Consider the following 27,488-nt stretch of genomic DNA (forward strand, 5'->3'; position numbering starts at 1 on the left):
AGAAGTTTAAAAACACGGTATTTTCATTTTACTTAGAAATGACTAGGTCCTAGTGAAATTATTCACATATAAACTGGCATGCCAATTTAGTAACTTATAATGAAAATCAAACAGATTGAAATTCTTACCTATTGCACTGTACTTACATCCCAGAAATGCAGTAAACTTGAGACTACATTTAGGTCAGAAATAAAATACCTTTGAGTCTCCCTCACAACAGGGTTGGGCAAGTTACTTCTCTTTGCCTAGAAATGGGGTCAACACTCAGGTTACCAGAAACTGTATTAATGAGAACATTCAATTATATTTTTTAGTTCCTGTGTTGTTTGGAAAGATACCCACAGGACCATTCACTGTATATTTCCACATCTCTGGTTCCTTTAGGCATTGAAGTCACTCAGTGCCTCTTTTTTGTGTGGGTATTTCAACTGATATATTTTTCTAGTATTTAGCAGAAGTTAGCTTTTCAGGTTAGTTTGTCCCCTCTACAATACCACACTATAGTCATTCAGTCTAACTGGCCTCAGTGGGCGAGAGTTTAAAATTTTAGCTGTGCTTCATTCATGCATAGTTGAAGAAACATTATCTGTTCCAATTATTAAGTAAAAAGGAATTGTTTGAATGTATTAAGTGGTATGGTATATACAAAACCATGTTCCTTTACTAAGTGTGATTTGAGGGATTTGCAAAAGTAATTTTGTGTAAAACTTTTCACTTTATGGGCTAACCAGCTCATCCCCATGAAAGATGCTATGCTCCTATAAAAGTATAAGGAGTTATGAAATACTTATATGTTATAATGCTTATAATAAGCTTATAATAAAATATATCTTATAAGTATCATACTTATAAAAGTTTATCAAATGCAAGCATTTCCTTCTATAATAAAGAAAATTTTTTTACCTCTTCAATCTTGAATGCAAATTTTCTCCTGAAGTCAGGTAAACATACTCACTTTTTCTTTATGCATTTATGATTATTTGTTCTTAACTTGAAATCACTTCTCTATCCACACAGGCTTGTGTCTAGGACGTCTTGTGAAATTTTTTTTTTTTCTGAGACAGTTTCACTCTTGTTTCCCATTCTGGAGTGCAGTGGTGTGATCTCGGCTCACTTCAGCCTCCACCTCCTGGGTTCAAGTGATTCTTCTGCCTCAGCCTCCCAAGTAGCTGGGACTACAGGCACCTGCAACCACGCCCAGCTAACTTTTTGTATTTTTAGTAAGGACGGAGTTTCACCATGTTGGCCAGGCTAGTCTCGAACTCCTGACCTCAGGTGATCCACCCGACTCGACCTCCCAAAGTGCTGGGATTACAGGCATGAGCCACCATGCCCAGCCTCTTGTGAAATTTTTTTCTCAGAATAGCAATAGCTTATCCAAAGAAAGCTAGTGTGAAAAAAGAGGAGGAGTTACACTTGCAGAATGTATATCTTCTGGGATGCTTCTCCCTACTCCACTGGACACCCTTTGAAAGTTTGTAGTTTATAATATTCTTACCTAGGCTGTGTTGGTCAGTTTAGAATATCTAAGTGATGGCATAAAACTAAAGCTGAGTGGCAAACTGCCAGTCTGTATGCTGCATTTAGTCTATAGACTTGTTTTGTTTGGCCCACAAAGCATTTTATTATTTAAATTTATGCCAACATTCAAGAATCAAGAATTTGCCCAAATTCTTCAGTTGATTTCTGGCTTCAATTGAAAATCTGACAGTATAAACCCTATTACATTCCTGCATGGCATAAAATCTTCAGTTGCCAAATGGTGATATCCACTTTTAGAAAGAGTACTGTCCTCTGTTCTGCATTCATACAACCTAAGCCACCCCACCCTTCACCATCCCACTTCTCTTTCAGGTTATCTGCTTAGGCTGGTAGGCATCTGTGTTTATAAACCTTGAACTCAAGCTGCTAGATGGTCAGTTGAATTGTGAACTGAACTATCTGAGTGATTTTTCATTGTAAATATATAGCTGTAGAAACACTTTAAATTCCTCTTTCTATAAAAAGTGAAGTAGCAAAATTTTTGGACCATTCCCAAGGACAAACATTAAAGTAGAGGGAAAATACAGCAAAAAACAAAAACAAACAACAACAACAAAAAAGACTGGATAGACTTCACTGTCTTCTTGTATGATTATTATAATAGTTAAACATTTATTGAACATTTACTGTGTGACAGATGCTAGTGGTATTTTTTATCAGTGTTTTTTGTAAGTGTTGAATTCTCACAACAAACCCATGAGGTAAACAGCATTTGTTTATATGGCATTCTGCCACTTATAATTTTATACTAGTTAGGGTTCTAAAGGGATCTTTAAATTTGAGAATTAATAAAACATATCATATGTCATGCCTATATATAAACCTTTTAAATTAAAAAATAAAATATATCTCTAGGAAGAAACAACTAGTTTTAAGGAATATGCAGTATCAATTGAAACCAAAACAATAAATGAATTTAAAGGACAATGTAGCATCATAGGACCAGCGCTGTAAACCTTTCTAAAATTATGGTATTTAATTTGTGTTTATCACCAAGTGAATCATCTACTCTTTAGGTTATCTAGGAGATCCATTGCCTGCAGTTTATATGGTAAGCATGGGCTTTGAGTCAGAGAGACCTAGGTCTAAATCAAGTTATTTTACTTCTCTAAATCTGTTTTCTCTTCTATAAAGTAGAAATTAATAATACTCATTGGGTTGTACAGATTAAATGAGATCATTAAAGTAAAACAGCACAGTTCCTGGCACATAGTAAATATTCAGTAAATATTACTCTTTATATCATCATTATCAATTTTATCATCATTAACTTTTTTGGTTCCAAGCTTCTATAGAAGTGGCATATCAAGAAGTTTTGAGGCAAAACAGAAAAGAGAAAAGCAGTTATTAAAGCAATGTTTTTCAACCTTTGTTGACTATCACCCATGGTAAGAAAATATATTTTATATCATGACCGAGTTTACAACACATATGTACATAAAATAGACATAAAAGTTTTATGAGGCTGGGCGCGGTGGCTCAAGCCTGTAATCCCAGCACTTTGGGAGGCCAAGACGGGCGGATCACGAGGTCAGGAGATCGAGACCATCCTGGCTAACACGGTGAAACCCCGTCTCTACTAAAAAATACAAAAAAATTAGCCGGGTGAGGTGGCAGGCACCTGTAGTCCCAGCTACTTGGGAGGCTGAGGCAGGAGAATGGCGTGAACCCGGGAGGCGGAGCTTGCAGTGAGCTGAGATCCGGCCACAGCACTCCAGCCTGGGCGGCAGAGCGAGACTCCGTCTCAAAAAAAAAAAAAAAAAAAAAAGTTTTATGAAACAATGCCCTTACTATACCAAGTGCACCCACAATTTGTGATTTTTGGTATTACAACAGAAAATGTGATATTTTCTGGCCGGGTGCGGTGACTCACACCTGTAATCCTAGCACTTCGGGAGGCCAGGGTGGGCGGATCCCTTGAGGTCAGGAGTTCGAGACCAAGTCTGGCCAACATGGTGAAACCCTGTCTCTACTAAAAATACAGAAATTACCAGGAAATTACTGAAACCCGTGAGATGGAGGTTGCAGTGAGCAAAGATCCTACCACTGCACTCCAGCCTGGGCGACAGAGCAAGACTTTTTCTCAGAAAAAAAAAAAAAGATATTTTCTATTCTGGTGTATTCTGGTTTTATTTTGTTTTTTAAATGCTAGACACAACCCACTAGTGGGTCACAATTTGCAATTTGAAAAACACTTTCAGAGGATACATCTCTGACTATATTTCATAACTGTTTTATTTAATAAATGTCTTTTATTTATTATAATTGAAAGTTGGCTGTGTTTTATACCACAATCAAATAACATGTGCTAGAAAAATTGCCAATCTAGCTGTCTGTCTTAGTGGTTCTGAATCTTATGGACCCCATTGAGAGAATCTGTTTAACACTATTGACTTACTAGAAAAATGCAGACATGTAACATTCCTTATATCGTTCCAGGGATTATTGATTTTTTGAAGCCAGGCTAAGAACCTCTGCCACAATCTTGTAATTAAACAGGCAACATATTAGGAAAGATAAGGAACAATAATTAAGAGTAATTCAACATTAGATTTTAGAAATAATTGCTACAATAGAAAGGGCTAGGAAGTGACGGGATTAGTAAGAAGGGGTTCTGTTTCTCTGTTTTGTTAATGTCTTGGAAAATACTAACTGACCTCTCTTCCAGTAAGGGACAGTTGTAGCACCACCAGTAGACTTAATAACCATGACTTATCAGTAGTTTCTATTACTGAAATCTTTCTTTCACAAGGATCAATAAACCACTATTTGCCTTTATCTCTTAATGGACTATTAGACTATAGAAGTACTTTGCCTCCTTCTATGGTTTCTTAATAGCTAGCATTGAAGAAACTGACCTAGTTCATTCCGCTGGGGTTTATTTTTTAATTATTTTATTACCTTTTTTTTAAAAGAACTTTTCAAAGTTTGCTTCATGTTTCCTATGTTAAAATATATAACCAGTCAGACGTGGTGGCTCACACCTGTAATCCCAGTACTTTGGAAGCCGAGGCAGATGGATCACTTAAGGTCAGGAGTTTGAGACCAGCCTGGCCAAAACGGCAAAACCCTGTCTCTACTGAAAATACAAAAATAAGCTGGGCGTGGTGGCACATGCCTGTAATCCCAGCTACTCCGGAGGCTGAGGCAGGAGAATTGCTTGAACCTGAGAGGTGGAGGTGGCAGTGAGCTGAGATCGTACCACTGAACTCCAACCTGGATGACAGAGCAAGACCCTGTTTCAAGTAAAATAAAATAAAACATATAACCACTTGAAATCTCTCCCTGATACATGACATTTAACTACCTTTATCCTGTAACATATTCATTCTCAATGACTCATTTGAAAATTTGGATAACTTCATTGACATCTTTAAAATAAGTTAGGGAATTTAAAGATTTTCACTGGCTTCTCTCTCAAATATGTTTATCCCTAAGGAAAAAAAAAATGGAGATATTTAAAGAAAAAGTACCTTTACATGGACGTTTATAACACACTTTATTTATTCATTCATTCATTCTAGAGATGGGGTCTCGCTCTGTCACTCTGGCTGGAGTGGCAATATGCTTTATTAAATAAGGTCTAACGTTCATAAGAGAAATCACCATATCTGATTGTGTTAAATTAAAAAAGACTTGTAGATAAAATATACAGATACAGTTTATGTTTTTGGATAGGAGTCTGATTTGGACAAATAAATGTAAAGCACCTTTTGTGATAGTTAGGACAACTTGAATATGGACTATATTTTAGACAGAAAGAAATGTTATTGATATGAAAAGGTAGACACTATTTTTTTTAAAGCAGATTACAAAACAACCTGTACAGTATGATTTCATGTGGTTAAAAATATACATATGGATATCTGTGTGTATAGATAAAATATAGATATTAATAATGAATGGTATTCTTAGCAGTAGAAGTATGGTTTTTTTTAATCTATATTCTTTAACTTTATAATTTACTGCTTTTGCAAAATTTAACTTCAAGTCACTAGGAAACTCTAAAAATAACTAGATGTTATTTAAAAATGTATTTATTCAGTTTCATTTACAATACCATGGAAAAATTACTTAGGAACAATTTAGCAAAAAGATGCAAGATCTTTTCACTATAAAACATTACTGAGATAAAGGAGATCTACATAAATGGTTCATGAAGAGGACTTAACATTAAGATTTCTATCCTCAAATGGATCTATAGATTTAACGCAGACCCAATAAAATCCTACAAGGCATTTTTATAGAAATTGATGAGCTGATTCTAAAATTTACATGGAAATGTTAAGGACTTAGAATAGCCAAAACACTTTTGAAAAAGAACAAAGTTGGAGGACTTATAGTGCTTGATTTAAAGACTTACTCTAAATCTTAGACAGAGTGGTACTCCAGTATAACGATAGACAGACAGACCAATGGGACAGAAGAGAGTTCAAAAATAGGTTCATAAATCACATCAATTCAATGGGAATAATTTTAAAAAGTATCTATCTATTTACTTCTTAGAGATAGGGTCTTATTGTGTTACAGCCCAGGCTGGAGTGAAGTGGTGCCATCATAGTTCACTGCAGCCTTGAACTCCTGGGCTCAAGTGATCTTCCTACCTCAGCCTCTCGAGGTAGCAAGGACTATAGGCACATGCCACCATGCCCAACTATTTAATTTTTTTGTTGAGATGAAGTCTCACTGTGTTGCCCAGCATGGTCTCAAACTCCTGGTCTCAAGTGTTCCTCCAACCTTAGCCTCTCAAAGTTCTGGGATTACAGGCATGAGCCACCTGCCCTGAAAAAAAAAAAAAAAAAAAAAAACATAGTTTCTTTTTTTAACAGTTGGTGCTGCTAAAATCTCAGAATTCACTATTAAAGAGCTCATCCCTGTAACCAAAACCCATCTGTACCTTAAAAACTATTGAAATTTTTTAAAAGTTGGTGCTGGAACAACTGGATGAAACTGGAACTACTGGGTAAACACATGGGGAAAATGAATGCTAACTTGTATCTCAGTCCATACATAAAGTGCTTATGTCTGGATCATAGACCAACACATAAAATCCAGAATTATAAAGCTTCTAAAAGAAACATAGGAGACTATCTGTACAGGTTTAAAGAAATCAAAGATTTCTTTTGTTTCTTGAAATCATTGACCATAAACTTTAAGACATTGATACATTGGATTTTAGCAAAATTAAAAATCTCTGCTCACGAAAAGATACCACTATGAAAATGAGAAAACAGGCTAGTTTGGGAGAAAAAAATTCTCAATAGTTTATCTGACAAGACTCATATCTAGAATATAAGAAGACCTTTTACAAATAAATAATACAATGACAAACTAAAAATGGGCAAAAGATTTGAGCAGATACTTGAGCATGGTGCTGTGGCTTACACCTGTAATCCCAGCACTTTGAGAAGCTGAGGTGGGCAGATCACTTGAGGTCAGGAGTTTGACACCAGCCTGGCCAACATGGTGAAACCCCATCTCTACTAAAAACACAAAAATTCGCCGGGCATGGTGACGCATGCCTGTAGTCCCAGCTACTTTGGAGGCTGAGTCATGAGAATTGCTTGAACCCAGGAGGCAGAGATTGCAGTGAGTCGAGATCACGCCACTGCGCTCCAGCCTGGGTGACAGAGCAAGACTCCATCTTAAAAATAAAAACAAATTAAAAAAAGATTTGAACAGATACTTCACAAATGGAGATAAACAATTGATCAATACACATAGAAAGGTATTCAACATCATTAATCGTTAGAGATATGCAAATTAAAACCGTGCACTACTACTTCATGCCCACAAGAATGGCTAAAACAAAAAAGACTGACAATCATGTTCCAAGAACGTAGAATAACTGGAATTCTCATACATTGCTAGTAGAAATGAAAATTGGTCTAAACTTTTACAAATGCATCTTCCGTATGAATCCGCAATTTTACTCCTAGGTGTTTACCCAAGAAACATTAAAACATATGCCCCAAAAAAGGCTTGTTCAAGAAAGTTTATAACAGCCCTATTCATAATCACTCCAAACTGGAAACAACCCGAATATCCATCTTGAGGAGAATGGGCAAATTACAATGCATTCACACAATGGAATACTACTTAGCAGTAAAACAGAATGAATTACTGATAAACAAAACAACATAGATGAATGTCAGAAACATTCATCTTTAGGGAAAGAAGCCAGACACACACACAAATAATAATAATAATTAATCTTTAATGATAAAAGTCAGAAAGTGGCTACTTCTGGGAAAGGGACACGAAGGAGCTCTGAAATGATGGACCTACTCCAGACCTTGCTTTGGATATTGGCTATAAAGCATATATAATTGGCAAAACTCATTGAACTAAATACTTAAGATGTATATATTTTATAGTTTATAAATTGTACCTCAATAAAAATATTAAAACCAAACAAAAAGACATTTAAGAAAACATGAGAGGCCAGGCACAGTGGCTCACACCTGTAATCCCAGCACTTTGGGAGGCCAAGGCGGGCAGATCACTGAGGTCAGGAGTTTGAGACCAGCCTCCCGGTGAAACCCTGCCTCTACTAAAAAAAAAATACAAAAATTAGCTGGGCAAGGTGGCACACACCTGAGTCTGTAATATATGTGTCTGATAAAGTTCTTGTATATGTAAAATAAGGAATACTTACAGCTCATTAATGAGTTACACACTTGTACCAAAAATGAATTTGTTATAATTGACAGTCTGAATGCAGCTACAAAAACACACCTAAAAGATAGTATCCACAACTTTTTCTTTAATAGTTTTTATTTGTACCGATTTTACATAGGGTATTAACATATAATAGTTTAAAAATTGTGATCATACAGATGTAATATATTGGGTGTACTTCTTATTACCAAAGCCTAACGTAACCTAATCCAAGCTCTTCATGCTGTTACAAAGTAAATCTTATTTTGGTACAAAGGATTTTATTGTACTGTAGATTGAATTGAAGCAAATAACCACCCAAACTTTACAAAGTGTTAAAATTGCTGGTGGTAATTTCTTAAGTAAACATCATGAACTATTATAGCTTAAAGTAGAAATATATTAAGTCAACTACATAACAGAACTAGACCCACAGTAAATGAAATGTATTGACTGGGCTATGTATCTTTTGTCTGTCTTGATAAAAGAAATGAGGTGACCAGATTTTGAGGGAGTTATTTTTCCCCAATGCTCTTCCTGTTGCACACACTAAATAAACAGTGAATTGTCTAATTTTGTATATCTATAACTTTTAAAACACAAATGGAAAAACTTTAGACTTGAGAATCAAAATAAAACACACTGAATATACTCAAAGAACCTTGTTCTTCATGTGATACTAAAACTCAAAATCTAAAATGGATCAATAGGCTGGTGCAGTGGCTCACACCTGTAATCTCAGCACTTTGGGAGACTGAGGTGGGAGGACCACTTGAGCCTAGGAATTCAAGCCCAGCCCAGGCAACATAGTGAGACCCCATCTCTACAAAACATCAAAAAATTAGCTGGACACGATGGCATGCACCTGTAGTCCTAGCTACTCGGGAGGCAGAGGTGGGAGGATTGCTTGATTCTAAGAGGTCGAGGGTGCAGTGAGCCATATTTGTACCACTACACTCCAGCTTGCGTGACAGAGTGAGACCCTGTCTCAAAAAATAAAATAGGCCAGGCGTGATGGCTCGTACTTGTAATCCCAGCATTTTGGGAGGCCGAGGTGGGTGGATTGCCTGAGTCCAGGAATTTGAGACCAGCGTGGGTAACATGGCGAAACCCCATCTCTACTAAAAAAAAGAAAATACAAAAAATTAGCTGCATGAGGTAGCACACGCCTGAGCCTCAGCTACTCGGGAGGCTGAGGTGGAAGAATCACCTGAGCCAGGAGAGGTCAAGGCTGCAGTGAGCCAAGATTGCACCACTGCACTCCAGCCTGGGCAATCGGAGTGAGACTCTGTCTTAATAAATAAAAAATAAAAAAATAAAATAGGTCAGTAACATTCGGTATTACCTGGTTACCTAGTAAGTGCAATTTAAGCTCCTTTTAATTGGACTATCTACTAGGCTGCATTTACTCCAAACTTCTATACAATTATGGAGGCAATTTTAAAAATAAATGCAGAATAAGCATTTCATTTGAAATATTTGTTAATAAATACATTAATTAAGCACAACCATTAAGATCCTAATTACCATGTGATGGGAAGGAAAAAGGATCAAATAGATCTGTAATTGCTAACTCTTAAATAGCTGTGACATACTTTCTACTTTGTGATTTATTAATCTCTTATTATGTTAGTTCCCTACCTCCAAAAAAATATCTCCACTCATTTGTTTAAAAAAAAAAAATCTTTACTGAGTGCTTACTCTGTGCCAAGTACCATGCCTAGAACTAGGTATAGACAGGTGAAGCAGACAGACATCATCCATAGAAGGTGTGAGGTACTGCTGAGGTGATCAGTTCTAATCTGTGTAGAAATTCACCAGCAGATACTGAAGGCCTGAACTTGGGTGGGAGTTTGGAGAGCTTTGAGAAGTGACAGAATTCAGATTTAGAGATGCCACAGATAAGACTTGACTGTGTAGATGTGGAGGTTGAGGGGGAAGGAGTCAAGGATCCATGTGTTATTTTGATAAATTCATACACTACGTGATGATCAAATCGGTATTTAGGATACCCATCACCTTGAACATTTGTCATTTCTTTGTGGTTGGGAACATTTAAAATCTCCTAGCTATTTTGAAATACACAATATATTGTTATTAATATAGTCGCCCTACTATGCCTATTGAACACTTAGTTATCCTTGACTTACCTGTTTCCGAGATAATGTATTGACTTTCTATTTTTGTAGGTCAGTTCAGCTCTGTTATTTTCCTCCTACCCCTCCCACCACTCTCCCAGTGCATTTGCATCAAATTATTAAATCAGTATTCAATGTTTCATCATGATGTTTATGTAAATATGCATGCTGCAGCAAGTATTCAATTTTCTGAAATTAATAATTACCTATTTCACTCTTAGTTTTCTTTGAACGAATAGCTAAGGCTTCTCACACTCTTCAACAGCTCTGTAAAATTTCTCTCAATGCAGTTTTTCAAACAGTTGAATGTGCCATATTATCTATCAGTTCCACATTTTCCTACATATTTTCTTCATGGAGACCCCCATAACCCCATAACCTGATGTAGTGTGGACTAGTTGCTGCCCCGCAGTGGTCATGGGACTTTCTTGTACTGCCAGCTAGGGTTTTATTCTTACTTGTTTAGTTTACTGATTCACTGTTTACTGGACACTACTTCTTCCTTTTTCTTGGTTTATTCTCTTGTGTTTATGGAGTTTGAGTCTAATAATTTTGGGGGGAAGATGCATGTAAAGTATTTTTTTTCTTTAGTTCATATTGTCTGAAAATACCTTTATTCAATCATCATCATTATGCTTAAATGATCATTTGTTTAGATATAACATTCTAGATTGAAAATTATTTTCACTTACAATTTTGAAGACATTCTTTCATTTCTTCTAGTTTTCAATATTGCTGTTCAGAAGCCATTTTAAGATCTTTTTATTCTTGATAGTCTGAAGTTTTCACAAGTTTATACCTTGAGTAGATCTTTTCTTCATTGATTATACCAAATTTTTTACTCTGAAACTCAGTTCTGAGAATTTTCTATTATTATTACATGATTAATAATTTCCTTCCCGCTCTTTTCTCTGATCTCTTTTTTTTGGAACTCCTATTAATCTCTTAGGGTGTCACTAGATTGAATCTCGATTTCTTTTTCTTTTCTCTCATTGTCTATCTCCTTATCTTTTTGTTCTTCCTAAAAAAGATTCTCAACTTTATCTTTTAACCTTTTTACTGCATTTTTTATTTTGGCCATCAGATTTTTAATACCTAAGCTCTTCCTTATTCTGTTTCTTTTCATAATATCTTTGTTCATGTATCTCTGAAGAAACTAACAACTTTGCATCTTCATCTTTCATTGTCTGTGTTTCCTCTGAGTTGTTTCTTCTGTCCATTTGGTACGGTTTTCTCTTTATTGTGAGAAACTTTCCTCATGTTTGTCAATCTTCAATTCTCTATCCAAAATAAGAGTAAGCTGTTAAGCTGGCTGAAAGCTCTGTGATTGTGGGTGACACTGACTGACTTGTGGCCATCACTGTGGGGCAGTTATCCGTAAGCATTTTAGAGCTAAATTAGAGAAGGGATAATTCTCCATTTTTCGTTCCATGCCTCACTCTGACCTTCTCCATGCCCAATGTCCCTGAGTCCAGAATTTCTCTGGCTTAAGTTGTTTAATCTCTTGTTGAGGGGGAGAAGGAATAGTTGCCTGATTGCATTGAAGGGATATCATTTAGTAATGATTTTCCATCCATCCCTCATCCCTTCCTCTGTTACCTCCTGTCACTGAGTCTTGAGAGTTCCACAGAGAAAATCTGCTTGTGTCTTGTCTCTGAAAACTTTCAGGCTTGGCCTTCTTTCCCTCTGTTAAACCTTGCTGCCATCTGCTTTCTGGTTTTGCATATTATGATGTCTCCCCATTCCAGTGAACACGGAGTTTTTGTATCTGTTTCTTGTTGGATTGGAGTGGTTTGAAGATATAGAGGGAGAAGACACGTTTTTATGTTGCTGTCTTCAAATCTAGTAGTAGCTCTTAATGAGCACATATTCTGGGTGCCTCTGAAAGAACAACTCAGTTTGAACAATTTTTGTCATGTGGGGTTTCTCTGCCACTGAAACACCACTATAAAGATATTAATATATATACTTGAGCAGGCATTGGCCTAAAGGTTGCCTTCTTGGGTTAATAGTTACATTAGAGTTCAATTCTGGGTATGGGGTGACCCCAAGGCTATAGAAATTCCCTGATTTGGGAGTTCGAGGAGGCTAATGATACTCTTTTTCCCTGCCTAAGTTTGAAACCAATTAAAAGGAGTCAGATAAAGATAATCAAATATCAGTTTTATTACTAATTAATACTAGGTGGATATGATTTGGGTATATAGCAATGTTCAATACCACACTCTTCCATCATGAGACTACTATCCCAATTCCAACCACAGCTCCTTTGGGAATTCTCCTGGGACTGCTAGTGGGCAGTTTCAAATCTGCCCCCCTCCTAAAAGCTCTGAAATAAGTTAGAATAACACATTGATTCAATCAACTTCTAGACGACACTGAACCCATAGCTGAAAAATCATTCCCTATTCCGTTTCCCATCCCAAAGTATTTCTCACCATTTCAGCCAGTATAGGTCACCAGGCATTTTGCAGTGAGTTTACATAACAATATTAACATGCTTCGATAATGTCAGCTATGAAGATTTGCTCCAAAAATTGAATATATGTCCTCTCCCCATTAAAAAATTCCTGAAGGAAAACTAAAGTCCTAATACTAAATCTTTTTGTAAATTTAAGTCAAAAGAAAGTTTATTACTTATTCATAGGTAATAAGTTCTTACCCATTTTCTTTCTCTGATTAGTCTCAGCCGGTCTTCAATGCCTGGCCGGAGTTAGGAATCCCTCGGCAGCTTCAGCCTGGGCTGGCCATCCTTGTAATGTATGTGATTCTTTCAGTGCCTCAGAAGTTATATTAATCCTATGCCAAGTCCCTCGTAAGCCTTACTATGTAAAAAAAAAAAGGCCGGGCGCGGTGGCTCACGCCTGTAATCCCAACACTTTGGGAGGCCGAGGTGGGTGGATCACTAGGTCGGGAGATAGAGACCATCCTGGCGAATACGGTGAAATCCTGTCTCTACTAAAAATACAAAAAATTAGCCAAGGTGTGGTGGTGGGCGCCTGTAGTCCCAGCTACTTGGGAGGCTGAGGCAGGAGAATGGCGTGAACCTGGGAGGCAGAGTGTGCAGTGAGCCGAGATCGCACCACTGCACTCCAGCCTGGGCGACAGACCGAGACTGTCTCAAAAAAAAAAAAAAAACTAAAGAATTAATTTGAATGCAAGATTAGCACAGGACTGATTCCAAACCCACTTAAAAACAAACTTTGGGAAGCTGAGGCAGGAGGATCACTTGAGGCCAGGTGTTTGAGATCAACCTGGGCAACATAGCAAGATGAACATGGAAATTTTCCTGGGACTATGAACAGTTATTTTGTTAAACTTGAAGATTTTTTTCATTCGCCCTCCTTCATTCTGATGCACATATTATGCATCTGGCTCTGAAATGAGTTAGAATAGCACATTGATTAAATCAACTTATAGACAACACTGACAACTGCCCCTACAAAAAAAATATAATAATAAAAATTAGCCAGGCCGGGCGCAGTGGCTCACACCTGTAATCCCAGCACCTTGGGAGGCCGAGCCGGGTGGATCACTTGAGGTCAGGAGTTCGAGACCAGCCCGGCCAACATGATGAAACCCTATCTCTACTAAAAATACAAAAAAGTTAGCTAGGCATGGTGATGGGTGCCTGTAATCCCAGCTACTTGGGAGGCTGAGGCACGAGTAATCACTTGAACCTGGGAGACAGAGGTTGCAGTGAGCCAAGATTGTGCCACTGCACTCCAGCCTGGGTGACAGAGTGAGACTCCATCTCAAAAAAAAAAAAAAAATTTAGCCAGATGTGGTTGTGCACTCCTATAGTCTTAGCTACTCAGGAGGCTGAGGCAGGAGGATCATTTGAGCCCAGGAGGTCAAGTCTGCAGTGAGCGATGATTGCACCACTCCACTCCAGTCTGGGTGACAGAGCAAGATCCTGTCTCTAAAAACAAACAAGTGGCGGTCCCTAGGAGAGTTATTCTAGGCAAAATTATGTTCCCAGAGCTTGGTGCTTACTGTTGCCAAAGACCACAGCAAATGCATAATATGTTCATCAGAGTGAAGGACGGTGAATGAAGAAAATTTTCAAGTTTAACAAAATAATTATTTATTGTCCAAAAATTATAGTCAAAAGTTTGCTTGTTGAGCTGAGTCAAAACAAAGGGAATTCATTTTAGATAAACATGATTCCAGACATCATCAGGCTGCAGCTATATCTACCAAAGCTACCTCTGTTAGGTCAGATACTTGAGTCAGTCTGACAAGATCCCTTCTAGGAACATCTGTTTTATTTGACATGAATTGGTGGGTGGTTGGAAAGATCCTTCCAACCCTGAGAGTCTGTGAGTGACCTTTCTTTCTGCCATTTGAGAAGGAATAGAATTGCTACTACTACTTCCACTTGTACATATGTACTGTTTCAGAGCCTGGAGCCTTCTGATAGAGTTGCTAAGCACGTAAGAGTAGCAGTTTTGCCATGTGGCCTCTCTGATATCAGGCAGCTCCCCAGCTAAGGGAAGCTAGAGTCAGGGTTTAGGTAGGTGTAACTGTTCAGTTCTGCTATCACTGACTGTTATTAAGATATTCATTTCCTTGTGTCTCACTGAAAGAGAACTACATAGGACCAATATGAGATAAAGGTATATCTTGCTTAGAATAATTCATTTCTCTCTTCAGGAAAAGTAATGATAATAGCCAAGTTAGAGTGCTATATGAATGGGTACCAAGCGCTGACCTGTCATTGACTTTCTTCCTGTAGGATTCTCAACAAGTTACAGAAGTATCTTTGACAACTATTGTGAACTTTGTGGACATTACCCAGAAGCCAGAGCCTCCAAGGGGCCAACCCAAAATGGACTGGAAATTGCCATTTGACTTCTTCTTTCCCTTCAGAGTGGTATTCAGCAGAGGAGTATTCGCTCAAAAATGCTCAGTCTCTCCCATCCTTATCCTGTGCCTCTTACTACTTGGAGTTCTCAACCTAGAGACTACATGAAGAAAATAAAATAATCAGATTTCAATTTTCCCTGTGGGAAACTCTGGGGCAGCCACTTATCTTGGCTAAATAGATCCTCACCTGCTCATGACCAGAGAGCATTTAGGATAATAGAGGACCTAACTGAAGGAATCCTTCTATATGAAAGGAGTTATTTTAGAAAAGCAATAAAAATATTTTATTCATCATAGCTCTCTGCTTTGGGCTCTGCAGACCACCAGGTACACAGGAGGCCCTCTGTTTCTCAAGCTGGGAAGGCCAAGAGCCTTCCTCCAGCCTTTCTGGTTATGTTACACCTAGCTGAATGTTTACAAGGTCTGAATCCATCTGCCCTCAGGCACAGTTGGGCCAAGCAGAAAGAGAGAAACACTTCTGCTGTCACCTTGAGTGACCTCAGGAGTAGCTTCCCTCTGGACTGTAGTGGAGCTAACTGTTTGGAACAGAAAACTGCTGGCTGTCGATTTTGTCCAGTTCCTTTGCCAACATCTGGGCACACCCTTTGCCCAGACACGAGTGGGGAAAGCAGTTCTTTCTCCTCAGTTTCCGAAGTAAATGGGGAATCCCAGCTTTCTTTTCTACTAGCAAATGACCCTACCATTTATTTCTGCCTTTTTCTTCTGTTCATTGTGGTGAGGAAAAATAAAACTAGTTGAGAGCTTTGTTGTATTAATTCCAGCAGCATGGTAGAAGGCAGCTGACCTGTGGTCTGCCTCCTGATTATGCTTCTATGTGTGTGAGGTTTGGGGAAAAAAAAAAGGCCGGATAGAGTGGCTCATTCCTGTAATCCCAGCACTTTGGGAGGCTGAGGCAAGAGGGCTGCTTGAGGTCAGGAGTTTGAGACCAGCCTGAGCAATGTAGCAAGACTACATCTCTACAAAAAATTGAAAAGCTGGCCGGGCACAGTGGCTCACACCTGTAATCCCAGCACTTTGGGAGGCCAAGGTGGGTGGATCATGAGGTCAGGAGTTCAACACCAGCCTGCAACATGGTGAAATCCCATCTCTACCAAAAACACAAAAATTAGGTGGGCATGGTGGTGGGTGCCTGTAATCCCAGCTACTCGGGAGGCTGAGGCAGGAGAATCGCTTGAACCAGGGAGACGGAAGTTGCAGTGAGCCGAGATTGCGCCATTGCACTCCAGCTTGGGCAACAAGAGCAAAACTCTGTCTAAAAAAAAAAAAGAAGAAGAAGAAAAGCTTAGCCAGGCATGGTTCCACACACTTGTGGTCCCAGCTACTCAGGAAGTCGTGAGGTGGGAGGATCACTTGAGCCCAGGGAGTCAAGGCTGCAGGAAGCCATGATCATACCACTGTACTCCAGCCTGGGCAAAGAGCAAGACTGTCCCAAAAGGATGAGGGGTGTGCAGGGAGGGAGAAAACTTTCATAAATACACAATAGCATTTAAATCAGGGGACTTAGGTTCTTTTCCTTGGAGATATACTCTGAAGACCCCAGTTTTGTGACACTGACTTTAGTGAGTCCAGCATAAAATCTATTTTTTTTTTTTAGCACAAGGCAGTGGCAGCTTACAAAGGGCCTTGCCTGCCCTGCCAGTTCAGAGATTCTGGCTTGCAGAGAAAACAAGGTAATTTCCTATTATCACTCTTGGGACAGGTAGGAATTGGTTGGGAACTGTGATGGAAAATATTAAAAGGTTTAGGCCTGGAGCAGAATTATCCTAGCCTTGTAACTAAGGCAAATTTTTGGTGGAAGATATCAAATCTACTTGTTTTAAACTTTAAATCCATTTTACAAAGAATTGAATCTAAAGAATAGAATGTACTAGAACAACTTCAGTGAAACTCTGAAATGTGGAATTGTAAGGTACAGCTCCTCAGTGACCTAACAATTTAGTGGGGGGAGATTGACATGTAACACAGGAGACTACATTTGTTCAGAAAAGCAATCAGTGTGGCCTAGACTAGTGAGGGGCAAGTTTGGAACTAACGTGGCAGGATGTAGGGCACTGGGAGACTGAGTGGGAGGGAGGTGATCCCAGGAGCCTAGAACAACCCTCATGAAGGCCCAGGGTTTTTCATGGGCAGGAGGGTTCGGGGCCTGAAGTGACTAGTAGAAACACTGAATGGGCCAAGCAGCCAAGATAAGCAGGATGGCAGCTCCTTTTGTGGGGACTTGAAAGCCAGACAGACAGAACTGGGAGATAGTTTGGTTTTCTTCACAGCATATTAATGCTCTGAAATTAAAACTGCCTTTTAATAAAGCATATACTTAGTTATAATCCTGCTTCATGAGAAGAAAACACTAATTTGTAAACATCATCTCTATCATTTTGCCCTTTTCCAAAGCACTTGGAAAGTAACCAGTTTCCCTGAAAGAAAAAGCAAAGTTTTGAGCAGTTGTTATTAAATTAGAGGAAGCGCTTCTGTACAAGGGGAAGTCAGCAGCTGGGAAGCTGATAGCACAGATCCCACTATAGTCCATTTCATAGACATTTCATTCAGTAACCCTGCCTCCGAGGAGGCCTGTAGTAAAACTGACCACAAAGCTAATAGAGTATTTAAGTTTTACAGGTTTGGGCTTCTTAAAGGAAAATAATACGTGACAACTCATCCTCATCTATGGGGTAGCAGACATCCAGTCCACTGCTGACATACTACCTGCCCCTTTCAGAATCTGGTCCCTCTTGGTCCGTGATTGAGATCCTTAGCCTCATGCTGAAGTGCTATGAGACCATTTTGTGCCTTTAAACAAAGTATATGTCAAATATAATTCACATACCATAAAATTCATCCTCTTAAAGTGTACAATTCACTGGTTTTAAATGTATTCACAGAGTTACACAACCATCACCAGAACATTTGTAGTCCCAGCTATTTGTGAGGTGGAAGCAGGAAGATCACTTGAGCCCAGGAGGTTGAGGCTGCAGTGAGCCATGATACATACCACTGCACTCCAGCCTGGGTAACAGAGTGAGACCCTGTCTCAAAGAAATAAACAAAACAAAAAACTCAATTTCGTGTGTATTGTATGTAATACTCTATATTTATGAGTAACTTCCCTTTTTTATCGTTGTATTTGTTCAGTATTCTGGGTCTTTTAAAGCAGTGGTTCCCAAAGGTTAGTCACAAAGTAATCTTCTAGGGTGCTTTATAAAAATACTGATTCCTGGGCCCTACCCCTAGAGATTCTGAATCCCTGGTGGAAGAGGCAGTTCTGGGAAGTGAGGACTCCAAGATCAGTATTTTGTCAAGTTTTTTAGGTGCTTCTGATGTGCAGCTTGGTTTGTGAAACTGTGGAATGCTGCATAGTGTGGCTCAAACTGGTTTCATTTTAGGGTCCCATCATTGCCAACTCCTGAATATGGCCACCATTTCTCAGAATTCCAACTGCTCAGAGCTTTGCTTAAGGAGGGGAGGAGACAGCCTCCATTTTTCCATTACATGTGTGACTGGACCAAGAATGGAGTCCTGAACCAGTCTAGACCAGTACAATTTTCTCTCACAGGAACTTGGAATTTAGACCAAGACTTGAAATGGGTCATGAGTGGGCACTAACTGGAAAGACTTTTTAGAGCTAGGGAAGCCATTTTCCACCAGATGTTCACTAATGGAGACTATCTTAAAGGAAAAGTGGAGAAAAGGAAACAGATGGGCAAAGAAAAGTGTTAGCAAAAGACTTAGAGATGGAGAACCATCTTGAGTTTCTTGTCCCTGCCCCTTGTGAGACCCAATTTGACTTTCTGCCTTTGGAGACTATAAGTTACTCCTTCTAGTAAATTGTCCTGTTTGAATGAGTGTCTGTTTTTATAATTAAATACCTTGAGATTAAGGTAATTTAAGCCTAAAATAATTTAGATGGCATCTAAAGAAGCACTTCTCAATCCTGCATTCTTATAGACCTATACTAAATGTCCCACTTTCTGTGTGACTGTCTGGTCATGTCCAGCCTTATTTCTAATTGCTGAGACAAAAGTTAAATCTCTCCAGTCAAAAAAAGAGTCAGTCTTTTTATCATACACAGGAAAAATATCATAGCTGAATTACTTCCTTGACTTCTATGGAGGGAAAAACTAGCTCATATGTCTGAAATTTAATTTTTCCTAATCCATAGTTACATATTCCACTCCTTTCTCTTTATTGATGGAATAGAATATTAGTAGTAAAATAGTAATAAAAATAAGAGCGATAAATAAAATAGAAAATGTCTGTACAATGTTAAAGGATTCTCATTTTTTATACTCTTCACAACCCTATGGGATAGACAAGGATGGTGTCCTTAGCCCTATTTCTTATTTGAGAAAACTAAACCAAAGTAGTTACTTTTATTTATTTATCAAATATCTATTGAATATTTCTTATGTTCCATGAATATACTTCCCTATTCTCAGGAGCCTATCTTTTAGCAGGGAAGGCAGACAAGCTATTACCATAAGGTAATCTGTGAGTTAAGAACCAGAACAGTCCTTCTAAAGTGAAGGCCCCTGTCCCTTGGCTCTAGCTATACCCACAGTCACCTAATTCATTCTAAGTACATGATAAGAATCTTAAAAGATGAGATACCAGATATAACTTATTTGAGGGAAATTTAATTTCTTTTGTTTTTTTCTACCCTACTGCAAATCCAAAATGCTCCACATTTAACACATTTCGTATTCTCATTTGTCACCCAAAAGAACTGTTGTTCCCCATTCACAGTTCCACGTGGTTGGGGAGGCCTCAGGAAACTTACAATCATGGTGGAAGGGGAAGAGGCACGTCTTACATGGTGGCAGGCATGAGACAGCAAACCAGTAAAGGATGAAGGGTTCTTATAAAACCATCAGATCTCACGAGAACTCACCTCATAGATTTCCTGATTCATGGTATTGCAGCATCATCAGATTCCCAAGCACTGCTCTTCTCTCACTCTCCCACTTTGAATAAGTACTGTCAGCTCTCCCTCCTTTTTGTCCCCCATTCCTCTGCTGAAGCGTTTTTTTGGGCCACCATTTCTTACCTGGGCCTTTGCAATAGGATAATCAACATTCCAGCTCTAGGCCTCTTTACTCATTTCTGGCACAAAAATCTGGTCATACCATTCCAGCACTTAAAAAGTCATATCTCTGTTTTTGAGGATTATAAAATTCAAAATCTTTAGCATAGCACAAAAAACGCTTTGTAAGGTAGGATCCCAGTCAGACCCCTCTCCTGTCATGTTCTACTGCAAGTAGCCTCTTTTCACAGGGTGTCTCACACCTCTGCATATATCATTCCCTTATTCCCTCTTCCTCATATGATCCTGTACTCCTCTCCTCTTTTAGGTAAACCCCTTACTTCTAGCGCTTCAAAGCACAATTTGAATATCAACTCTTTTTTAAGCCACATATTAGTCTGTCTTCACACTGTTATAAAGACATATCCAAGACTGAGTAATTTATTTTAAAAAGAGGTTTACTTGATTCACAGTTCCACATGGCTGGGGAGGTCTCAGGAAACTTACAGTCATGGTGGAAGGAGAAGAGGCACGTCTTACATGGTGGCAGGCATGAAAGAGCGAACAAGTGAAGGGGGAAGAGTCCCTTATAAAACCATCAGATCTCATGAGGACTCACTATCATGAGAACAGCATGGGGGAAACAGCCCCCATGATCCAATCACCTCCCATCAGGTCCCACTATCCACAGGTGGGGATTATGGGGATTACAATTCAAGGTGAGATTTGGGTGGGGACACAAAGTCAAACCATTTCAGCCATCCCTGAATGTCTGGCCATCCCATTCTTTAGTATTTATCACATGGTATTGTAATTATTTGCTCATATATCTCTCTCTTTCATAAGGCTGTGGACTCAACTATGTCTTCTTCCACACCCAGGGAGTGCTTGGTACATTAACTAACTGTCTCAGTCCATTTTGTGCTGCTAAAATACAATAACACAGACTGGATAATTTTTAAATAATAGAAATTTATTTCTCACAGTTCTAGAGGCTAGGAAGTTCAAGATCAAGGTGCCAGCATCTGATGAGGGTTTTCTTGCTGTATCCTCACATGGTGGAAGGGCAGAAGAGCAGCAGAGGACACCCACCCCCACAAAGCTTTTGATAGCAGCATTAATCTATTCATGAGGGTCACTCTCTTCATAAAGGTGTGCACTTTTGACCCAAATACCTCCCATTAGGCCCCACCTCCCCATCAATAGTCTTGCATGGGAATTAAGTTTCCAACATACGAATTTTGGGGAACATATTCAGACCATAACAGTAGCCAGTGTTTAATGAACAAGAAAATGAATAAATAAACTTAGCAGTGTTATCAGGGACGACAGAAGGGCAAGATGCGTTTCTGTGCCCAACCTCCTATCAAGTGCTGCCCTCCCACCACCCAGCACTATATGCCTATGCAGGAATGTGTCCTTTGAGCAAAACACAGCAAGGAAAGAGGGAGAAAAATCTGTGTTTTCACTTTTTTTCTTTTTCTTTTTAAGAGATGGGGTCTTGCTGCATTGTCCAGGCTGGATTTGAACTCCTGGGCTCAGGTGGTTTTCCTGCCTCCACCTACGAGTAGCTGGGAGTACAGGCACACACCACTGTGCTGGCAGGTTTTTGTGGTCTCTCCTGGTCTCTCTTTAAAGGTGAGTCTGCATTCACCTTTGGAATAGTTCTAGTTGTCAGAGATTGAATATCTTATTTTAAAATGCAATATTCTTACAACTGCCTTTGATAAAAGAGAGTTGAGATGGGACCACTGGGGAAATCTCCAGATGACTAGGGGGCAAGCAATTTGATTGCAGTGCCAAAATGCCTCCATTTAAGGAGCCAAAGTTTGCAAATGTTTGTAAACTGATCCAATCTATTCCAGGATGTGCCTGGAATAATTAACGTAAGTAAGTTGATCCAACCTATTTCCGAGGTGTGCCCGGGATATAAATGGTTAACACTGATAAACACACCTTATGAAATCTACCAGCAGCTGAGGATGCCAGGCACCTCTTCTACCTCCCTGGAAGGCCCGCTGGGGCGGCATTTGGAAGCTGTCTTCGCCCCTGTCCCCGGCCCCTGTCCCCTCCCGGGACGTGGGCATTCCCCCTGAACTCGAGTCCCGCCTCCTCGAGCTAGCCGGGGCCTGGTGGGCGGGCCCGCCACGTGGAGCGCAGGCCTGATTCTCGAAAGGGGCCTACGCCATTGTCGCGCCGCAGCTCCAGGCCAGCCCCTCGCCCGACGTCAACAGCGTAGGCTCAGCTGCCCAGGTTTACTTTTACGCCACTGACGTAACGTCATCGTGCGGGACGTGGACGGAAGAAAAAGCGAGCTAGCGCCGGAATCAGCCCGGCGTGGAGTGCGGACCCGTGGCAGTGCCCAGCGGCTGCGGCGGTGGTGAGGCAGGTACGCAGCGAGCGGCGGGGATGTCTAGGCGACCTCGTCTCTGCGGAAGCTGATGCGCGTCCAGGCTCAAGCGCGAGGGGCGTGAGCGCCGGGCCGCTGGTCACAGAGTAGCGGGGGCGCGGCCGGAGCAGGTGCCGGGGACCGGGGATCTGGCCCGCGGGTAGGTGTGGGCCTTGGCCGAGGGATGGCGGCTGCACCGGGCCGCCTAGAGCGCGCTGCAAAACCCCGGCGCGGTCCCATATGCCGGTGCGCGGCGGCCCCAGGATCTACGGATGGCTCCGGGCCCCTGACCTCCCCGGCCTCCACTGGGTACACCATGTGAGGAACTGGGCCAAGTGGAGACTTCAGGCCTTCGCGGGCCCCTTCTCGATCGGAGAGTCCGGACCTGCACTGGTGGTGGCGGTGGTGGCAGCGCCGGGATGCCGCGGGTTTTTAGTTGGCCACACGCCGACTCTTGGGCCTGGGTCTCTAGTTCCCCGCGGCCCTCCGGGCATTCGTGATCCCCTCCTCAAAGCCAGACTCCCTTTCCAGTATGGCATTCTGTGTATACTGGGGTCTTCCTGTTACAGCAGGGCGCACCCAGATACCCCACCTCATTCCTTCCCCCATCATTGTCCCCTGCTCTCTGAGGTGGTGAGGCCCATCGGATCTTTGTGTTTAAGTGGTGAGCCATATACCGAGCATGTGTTTGTGGATGAACTATGTTGGGACTGAAGTTCACTTCTCTGTTCAAATCAGTTAGATAAGGGCTTTCTGTTTAGTCTGCAAAGAGATACTTGAGAAATGTCTTGAGTCAGAACATGAAAACTTTTTTCAACTGATGATACGGAGTCTAAACACACACGGAGAGTCTAGACGCAGTCACACGAATCTAGATATGAGTCTAGACAGACACACACACGCACGTACACACACACACACACTCTTTGCTCCTTGGGATCAACTGTGTGCTTCTCGAGGGCGTAATACACTCTGGCAGAGTGAGCTATCCATTACAGTGACAGAGTAGATGTAACCTCCGAGGTCAGTCAGAGATAGTGGTACACGGAAGAGGCCAGGAGGCTTAGTTTCTGTGTCGGTCTTCAACCTCTAATTCAGTGACCATAAGTGTTCAGAGCTTTCAATCACTCTTGGGTAAGAGAGAGGTAAACAGTCAGTATATGTGTGTGATTGTATCTAACAGTGAATATTCGTTGAATTCTTTGTTCCTGTGATGAATCTTGAAGGAAATTAAGGAGAAAATAATCGTAAGGCATCATTAGTGCCTAAAAGACAAAAGGAGGAAAACTGACGTTTACTGACCATCTGTTGTACCCAAGCATTTTCCACGCATTATCTCATTTAATTCTCGCTATAATTTCGTGAGGTCCTTAGTGTTAGTATCCCTGATTTATAAGTGAGGAAACAGAGGCTTAGAAAAATTAGGTAGCTCTCCACAAGACACACACACAGATAGCAAGTGCAGAGCGCGAACCCAAGTCTGACCAATTTCAAAGGCCTTGTTCCTCATCGTTTTTGCCATATTGTCAGTGGAAAGTTGGTAATCCATATGGGAAAAGCAGTAGTCACGGGCTATTTAAAATCTAACCTGTAGAATATATACCCAGCTGTGAAGACTAGAGTTGCTGGGGAAGGTTTCTTAGGCAGGTGGAACTGGAATTTGATTGTTCTAGCCTTTGGCTCTTCTATAGTTATTTTGGAGAATTCACATGTAAATAATTGTTTAGCAGCCATTATTGAAGGAATTTATATAAGCAGCAAAGATAGACCATGTGCCAAAATCATACTTCAGTGTTATGAAAAAACTGAAATAACAAGATCAATTAATACTTTGTTGCCTACTAGATGCCATATGTTTTAGAACAGCTGTATCCTTCCATTCTCTGTCCTATTTCGGTGCCTTGTGCAGTATAAATTGTAAAGCAATAACACCATGCCTTATTTTTCTTCACTATGGGGCTAAATGCTAGTCTTCTGAGGCACATTTAAGAGGGCTGGGATATATCCACCAATCCATAGAACAAAAGTTAAACGGAGGCCCACAAACAAAGAAACTGAAGTATTTTTCTTGTGTAAACAGCAGTGTCTCTGTAGCATAAAAAGAGCCACAAGGCCTGAGGCGGGTGGATCTTGAGGTCAGGATATCGAGACCATCCTGGTCAACGTGGTGAAACCCCAACTCTACTAAAATACAAAAACTTTGCCAGGTGTGGTGGTGCACCGTGCCTGCAGTCCCACCTACTTGGGTGGCTGAGGCAGGGGAATCGCTTGAACCCAGGAGGCAGAGGTTGCAGTGAGCCAAGGTTATTCCATTGCACTCCAGCCTGGCGACAGAACAAGACTCCATCTTCAAACAAACAAACAAAAAAGAGCTACAATAATGAATGGCTTGTTCTCTCTGTACATATAGGAAGGAGTCCCCTACTTTTTTGTGAAATAAACTATTCTTTGTCTAAAGTCTCAAATTTGACCCAGGGTGAGGAAATGCCCGTAACTGCCTCATGTTCTCAACCAAGATTTCTAGCCATGTTCTCATCCTCCACAGGATTAAGATGTTAGCCAGTTGCAGACATTGCCACTGCCTTCCAGGGGTACAAGAGTTACTTTATACTCCTGGGGCATCAGGAAGAAAAACATGGCAGCAGCCTCTGGCCTTTCCTCTTGCTTCTCATGGCTGACTGGCAAGGATCAAGCTGACATTTCAAATAGGTGCGTTTCCCAGTTCTGTTGGGAGGTGTTAGCAGAAAGGTGGACATGGTTGTTTTAGGATATTGGATCCATTACAGGAATTATAGATTTAGTATTAATACATAAGCATTGCACCTGAAAGATTTTTTTTTTTAATTTGGAAGATACCAAAAACAGCAGATGTTTTTTGTGTCGCAAAATATTCCTAACCCTGCATTATTATTTGCTTACATAAAAACTAAGATGGTCCTAGGAAACGAAGGGCTAGGGTTGAGACCTAGAAAAGAGCCACTTACTCTTTCTCTCTTTTCTGTAATATAGAGGAGGTGGGAGTTTCCCTAATACAGAAGAGTTTAGAACAGGAGAGTCAGATTTTTAGTCTGAGAGTAAGGGGAAGTAGAGGGAAGTGAAATGAATTCTCCAGTATTTTTCATTACTCACTTTTTAAAAAATGTATTCTGCAGATACTTTGGTCGGTGACCACATCGCAACATGTTGAGTCGAGTTTACCGCTGTGGGTTCCAGCCTTTCAACCAACATCTCCTGCCCTGGGTCCAGTGTACAACCGTCTCCAGATCTCGTAGGTACCATAGATAACTTATGAGTCTGTGGCAAGTTTGGTAGTCAAAGTGTGTTTCAACAAGGTTTTCAAAGAGAAAAAAAAGTGTTTGTTTGTTAGTTTGGAGACAGGGTCTCATTTTGTCACCCAGGCTGGAGTGCAGTGGCACAAACATAGCTCAGTGGAGCCCAGACCTCTTGGACTCAAGCAATCCTCCTGCCTCAACCCACCAAGTACTTGGGACTACAGACGCACACCACCACACTGACTCTCACTTTTTAATTTTTTGTCGAGATGGGATTTTGCCATGTTGCCCAGGCTGGTCTTGAACTCTTGAGATCAAACAGTCTGCCCGCCTTGGCCTCCCAAAGTGCTAGGATACAGGCGTGAGCCATCATGCCCAGCCAAGAAAATAGGTTTAAAAGAGAGAAAAAAAAAAGATGTAATTTGGCAGAATTGGACAAAATTCTACCAAATAAGGAGGCAAAGAGGTAGTCTCCTGGTGAAATGTTCTCAGTGTTTGTGTCAATGAAGTGTTTCCTGTATTTATTGCCCCCAAAATAAATTTTTACATGCTTTTTTTTTTTTTTGAGTCTCGCTTTGTCACCCAGGCTGGAGTGCAGTGGTGTAATCTTGGCTCACTGCAACCTCTGCCTCCCAGGTTCAAGCGATTCTCCTGCCTCAGCCTCCCAATTAGCTGGGATTACAGGTGTGCATCACCATGCCCAGCTAATTTTTGTATTTTTAGTAGAAACGGGATTTTGCCATGTTGGCCAGGCTGGTCTCGAACTCCTGACCTCAGGTGATCCGCCCGCCTTGGCCTCCCTCCCAAAGTGCTGGGATTACAGGCGTTAGCCACCGTGCCCGACCCCATGCTATTTTTGTTCATTACTTTTTTTGTAATTAAGTTTTAGATTTTGAGCTAATTATAAATTCACTTGCAGTTTTAGGAAATAGTACAAAGAGGTCCCTTATACCCTTCACCCAATTTCACCTAGTATCTCAACGAAGGTATTGACATTGATATGATCAAGATACAGAACATTTCAATCACCACAGGATTTTTTATTTATCTTTAACAGCCACTGTCCTCTTTCCTGTTACTCACCTCTGGCCAACATTAATCTGGTCTACATTTTTATAATTTTGTCATTATGAGAATGTTATGTAAATGGAATCATCCAGTATGTGACCTTTTGGGATTCTGTTTTCTTTAGTGTAATTCTCTGGAGAGTCATTCAAGTTGCTGTGTGTATCAGTTAGTTCCTTTATATTACTGAGTAGTATTTAATGCTGAGTGTATCACAGTTAGTGTAACTATTCAGCCATTAAAGGTCATCTGGGTTGCTCTCATTTTTTGGCAGTTAAAATAAGGCTGGTATGAACATTCATATACAGGATTTTGTGTGAACATAGTTTCATTTCTCTGGGATAAATGCCTAAGAGTGTAGTTGTTGGGTCAGATTGCAGCTGCATGTTTAGTTTTTTATATAGTTTGAATGTGTGTCCTTACCGAATCTCATATTGAATTGTAATCCCCAGTGTTGGAGGTGGGGCCTGTGGGAGGTGTTTGAGTCATGGGGGTGAATCCCTCATGCCTTGGTG

The 27,488-nt window shown here is 40.4% G+C and overlaps 2 protein-coding genes across 14 annotated transcripts in view; both read left to right on the forward strand.

Annotated features, from left to right (window-relative positions):
• The window catches only part of TCTN3 (tectonic family member 3), a 30,157-nt gene extending 14,176 nt beyond the window's left edge, over nucleotides 1–15,981 (forward strand). For 6 of the 7 annotated variants that reach the window (XM_033187703.1, XM_033187713.1, XM_033187718.1 and 3 more), the window contains one exon: nucleotides 15,079–15,981. In XM_033187703.1, the coding sequence (XP_033043594.1) occupies nucleotides 15,079–15,315 (237 nt within the window). In that variant the 3' untranslated portion in view covers nucleotides 15,316–15,981. Of the gene's footprint in view, nucleotides 1–13,023; nucleotides 13,275–15,078 lie in introns of those variants that run through there. The other variant, XM_033187738.1, reaches the window with a different exon arrangement.
• A 6,262-nt stretch (nucleotides 15,982–22,243) lies between these two features.
• The window catches only part of ALDH18A1 (aldehyde dehydrogenase 18 family member A1), a 53,213-nt gene continuing 47,968 nt past the window's right edge, over nucleotides 22,244–27,488 (forward strand). For 2 of the 7 annotated variants that reach the window (XM_033187767.1, XM_033187807.1), the window contains exons 1-2: nucleotides 22,244–22,636; nucleotides 25,789–25,904. In XM_033187767.1, the coding sequence (XP_033043658.1) occupies nucleotides 25,817–25,904 (88 nt within the window). In that variant the 5' untranslated portion in view covers nucleotides 22,244–22,636; nucleotides 25,789–25,816. Of the gene's footprint in view, nucleotides 22,797–25,181; nucleotides 25,346–25,788; nucleotides 25,905–27,488 lie in introns of all 7 variants that reach the window. The other 5 variants (XM_033187776.1, XM_033187800.1, XM_033187811.1 and 2 more) reach the window with 5 other exon arrangements.

This window comes from Trachypithecus francoisi, unplaced genomic scaffold (genome assembly GCF_009764315.1).
Source record: "Trachypithecus francoisi isolate TF-2019V2 unplaced genomic scaffold, Tfra_2.0 Contig01579, whole genome shotgun sequence".
NCBI classification, from domain to species: Eukaryota; Metazoa; Chordata; class Mammalia; order Primates; family Cercopithecidae; genus Trachypithecus; species Trachypithecus francoisi.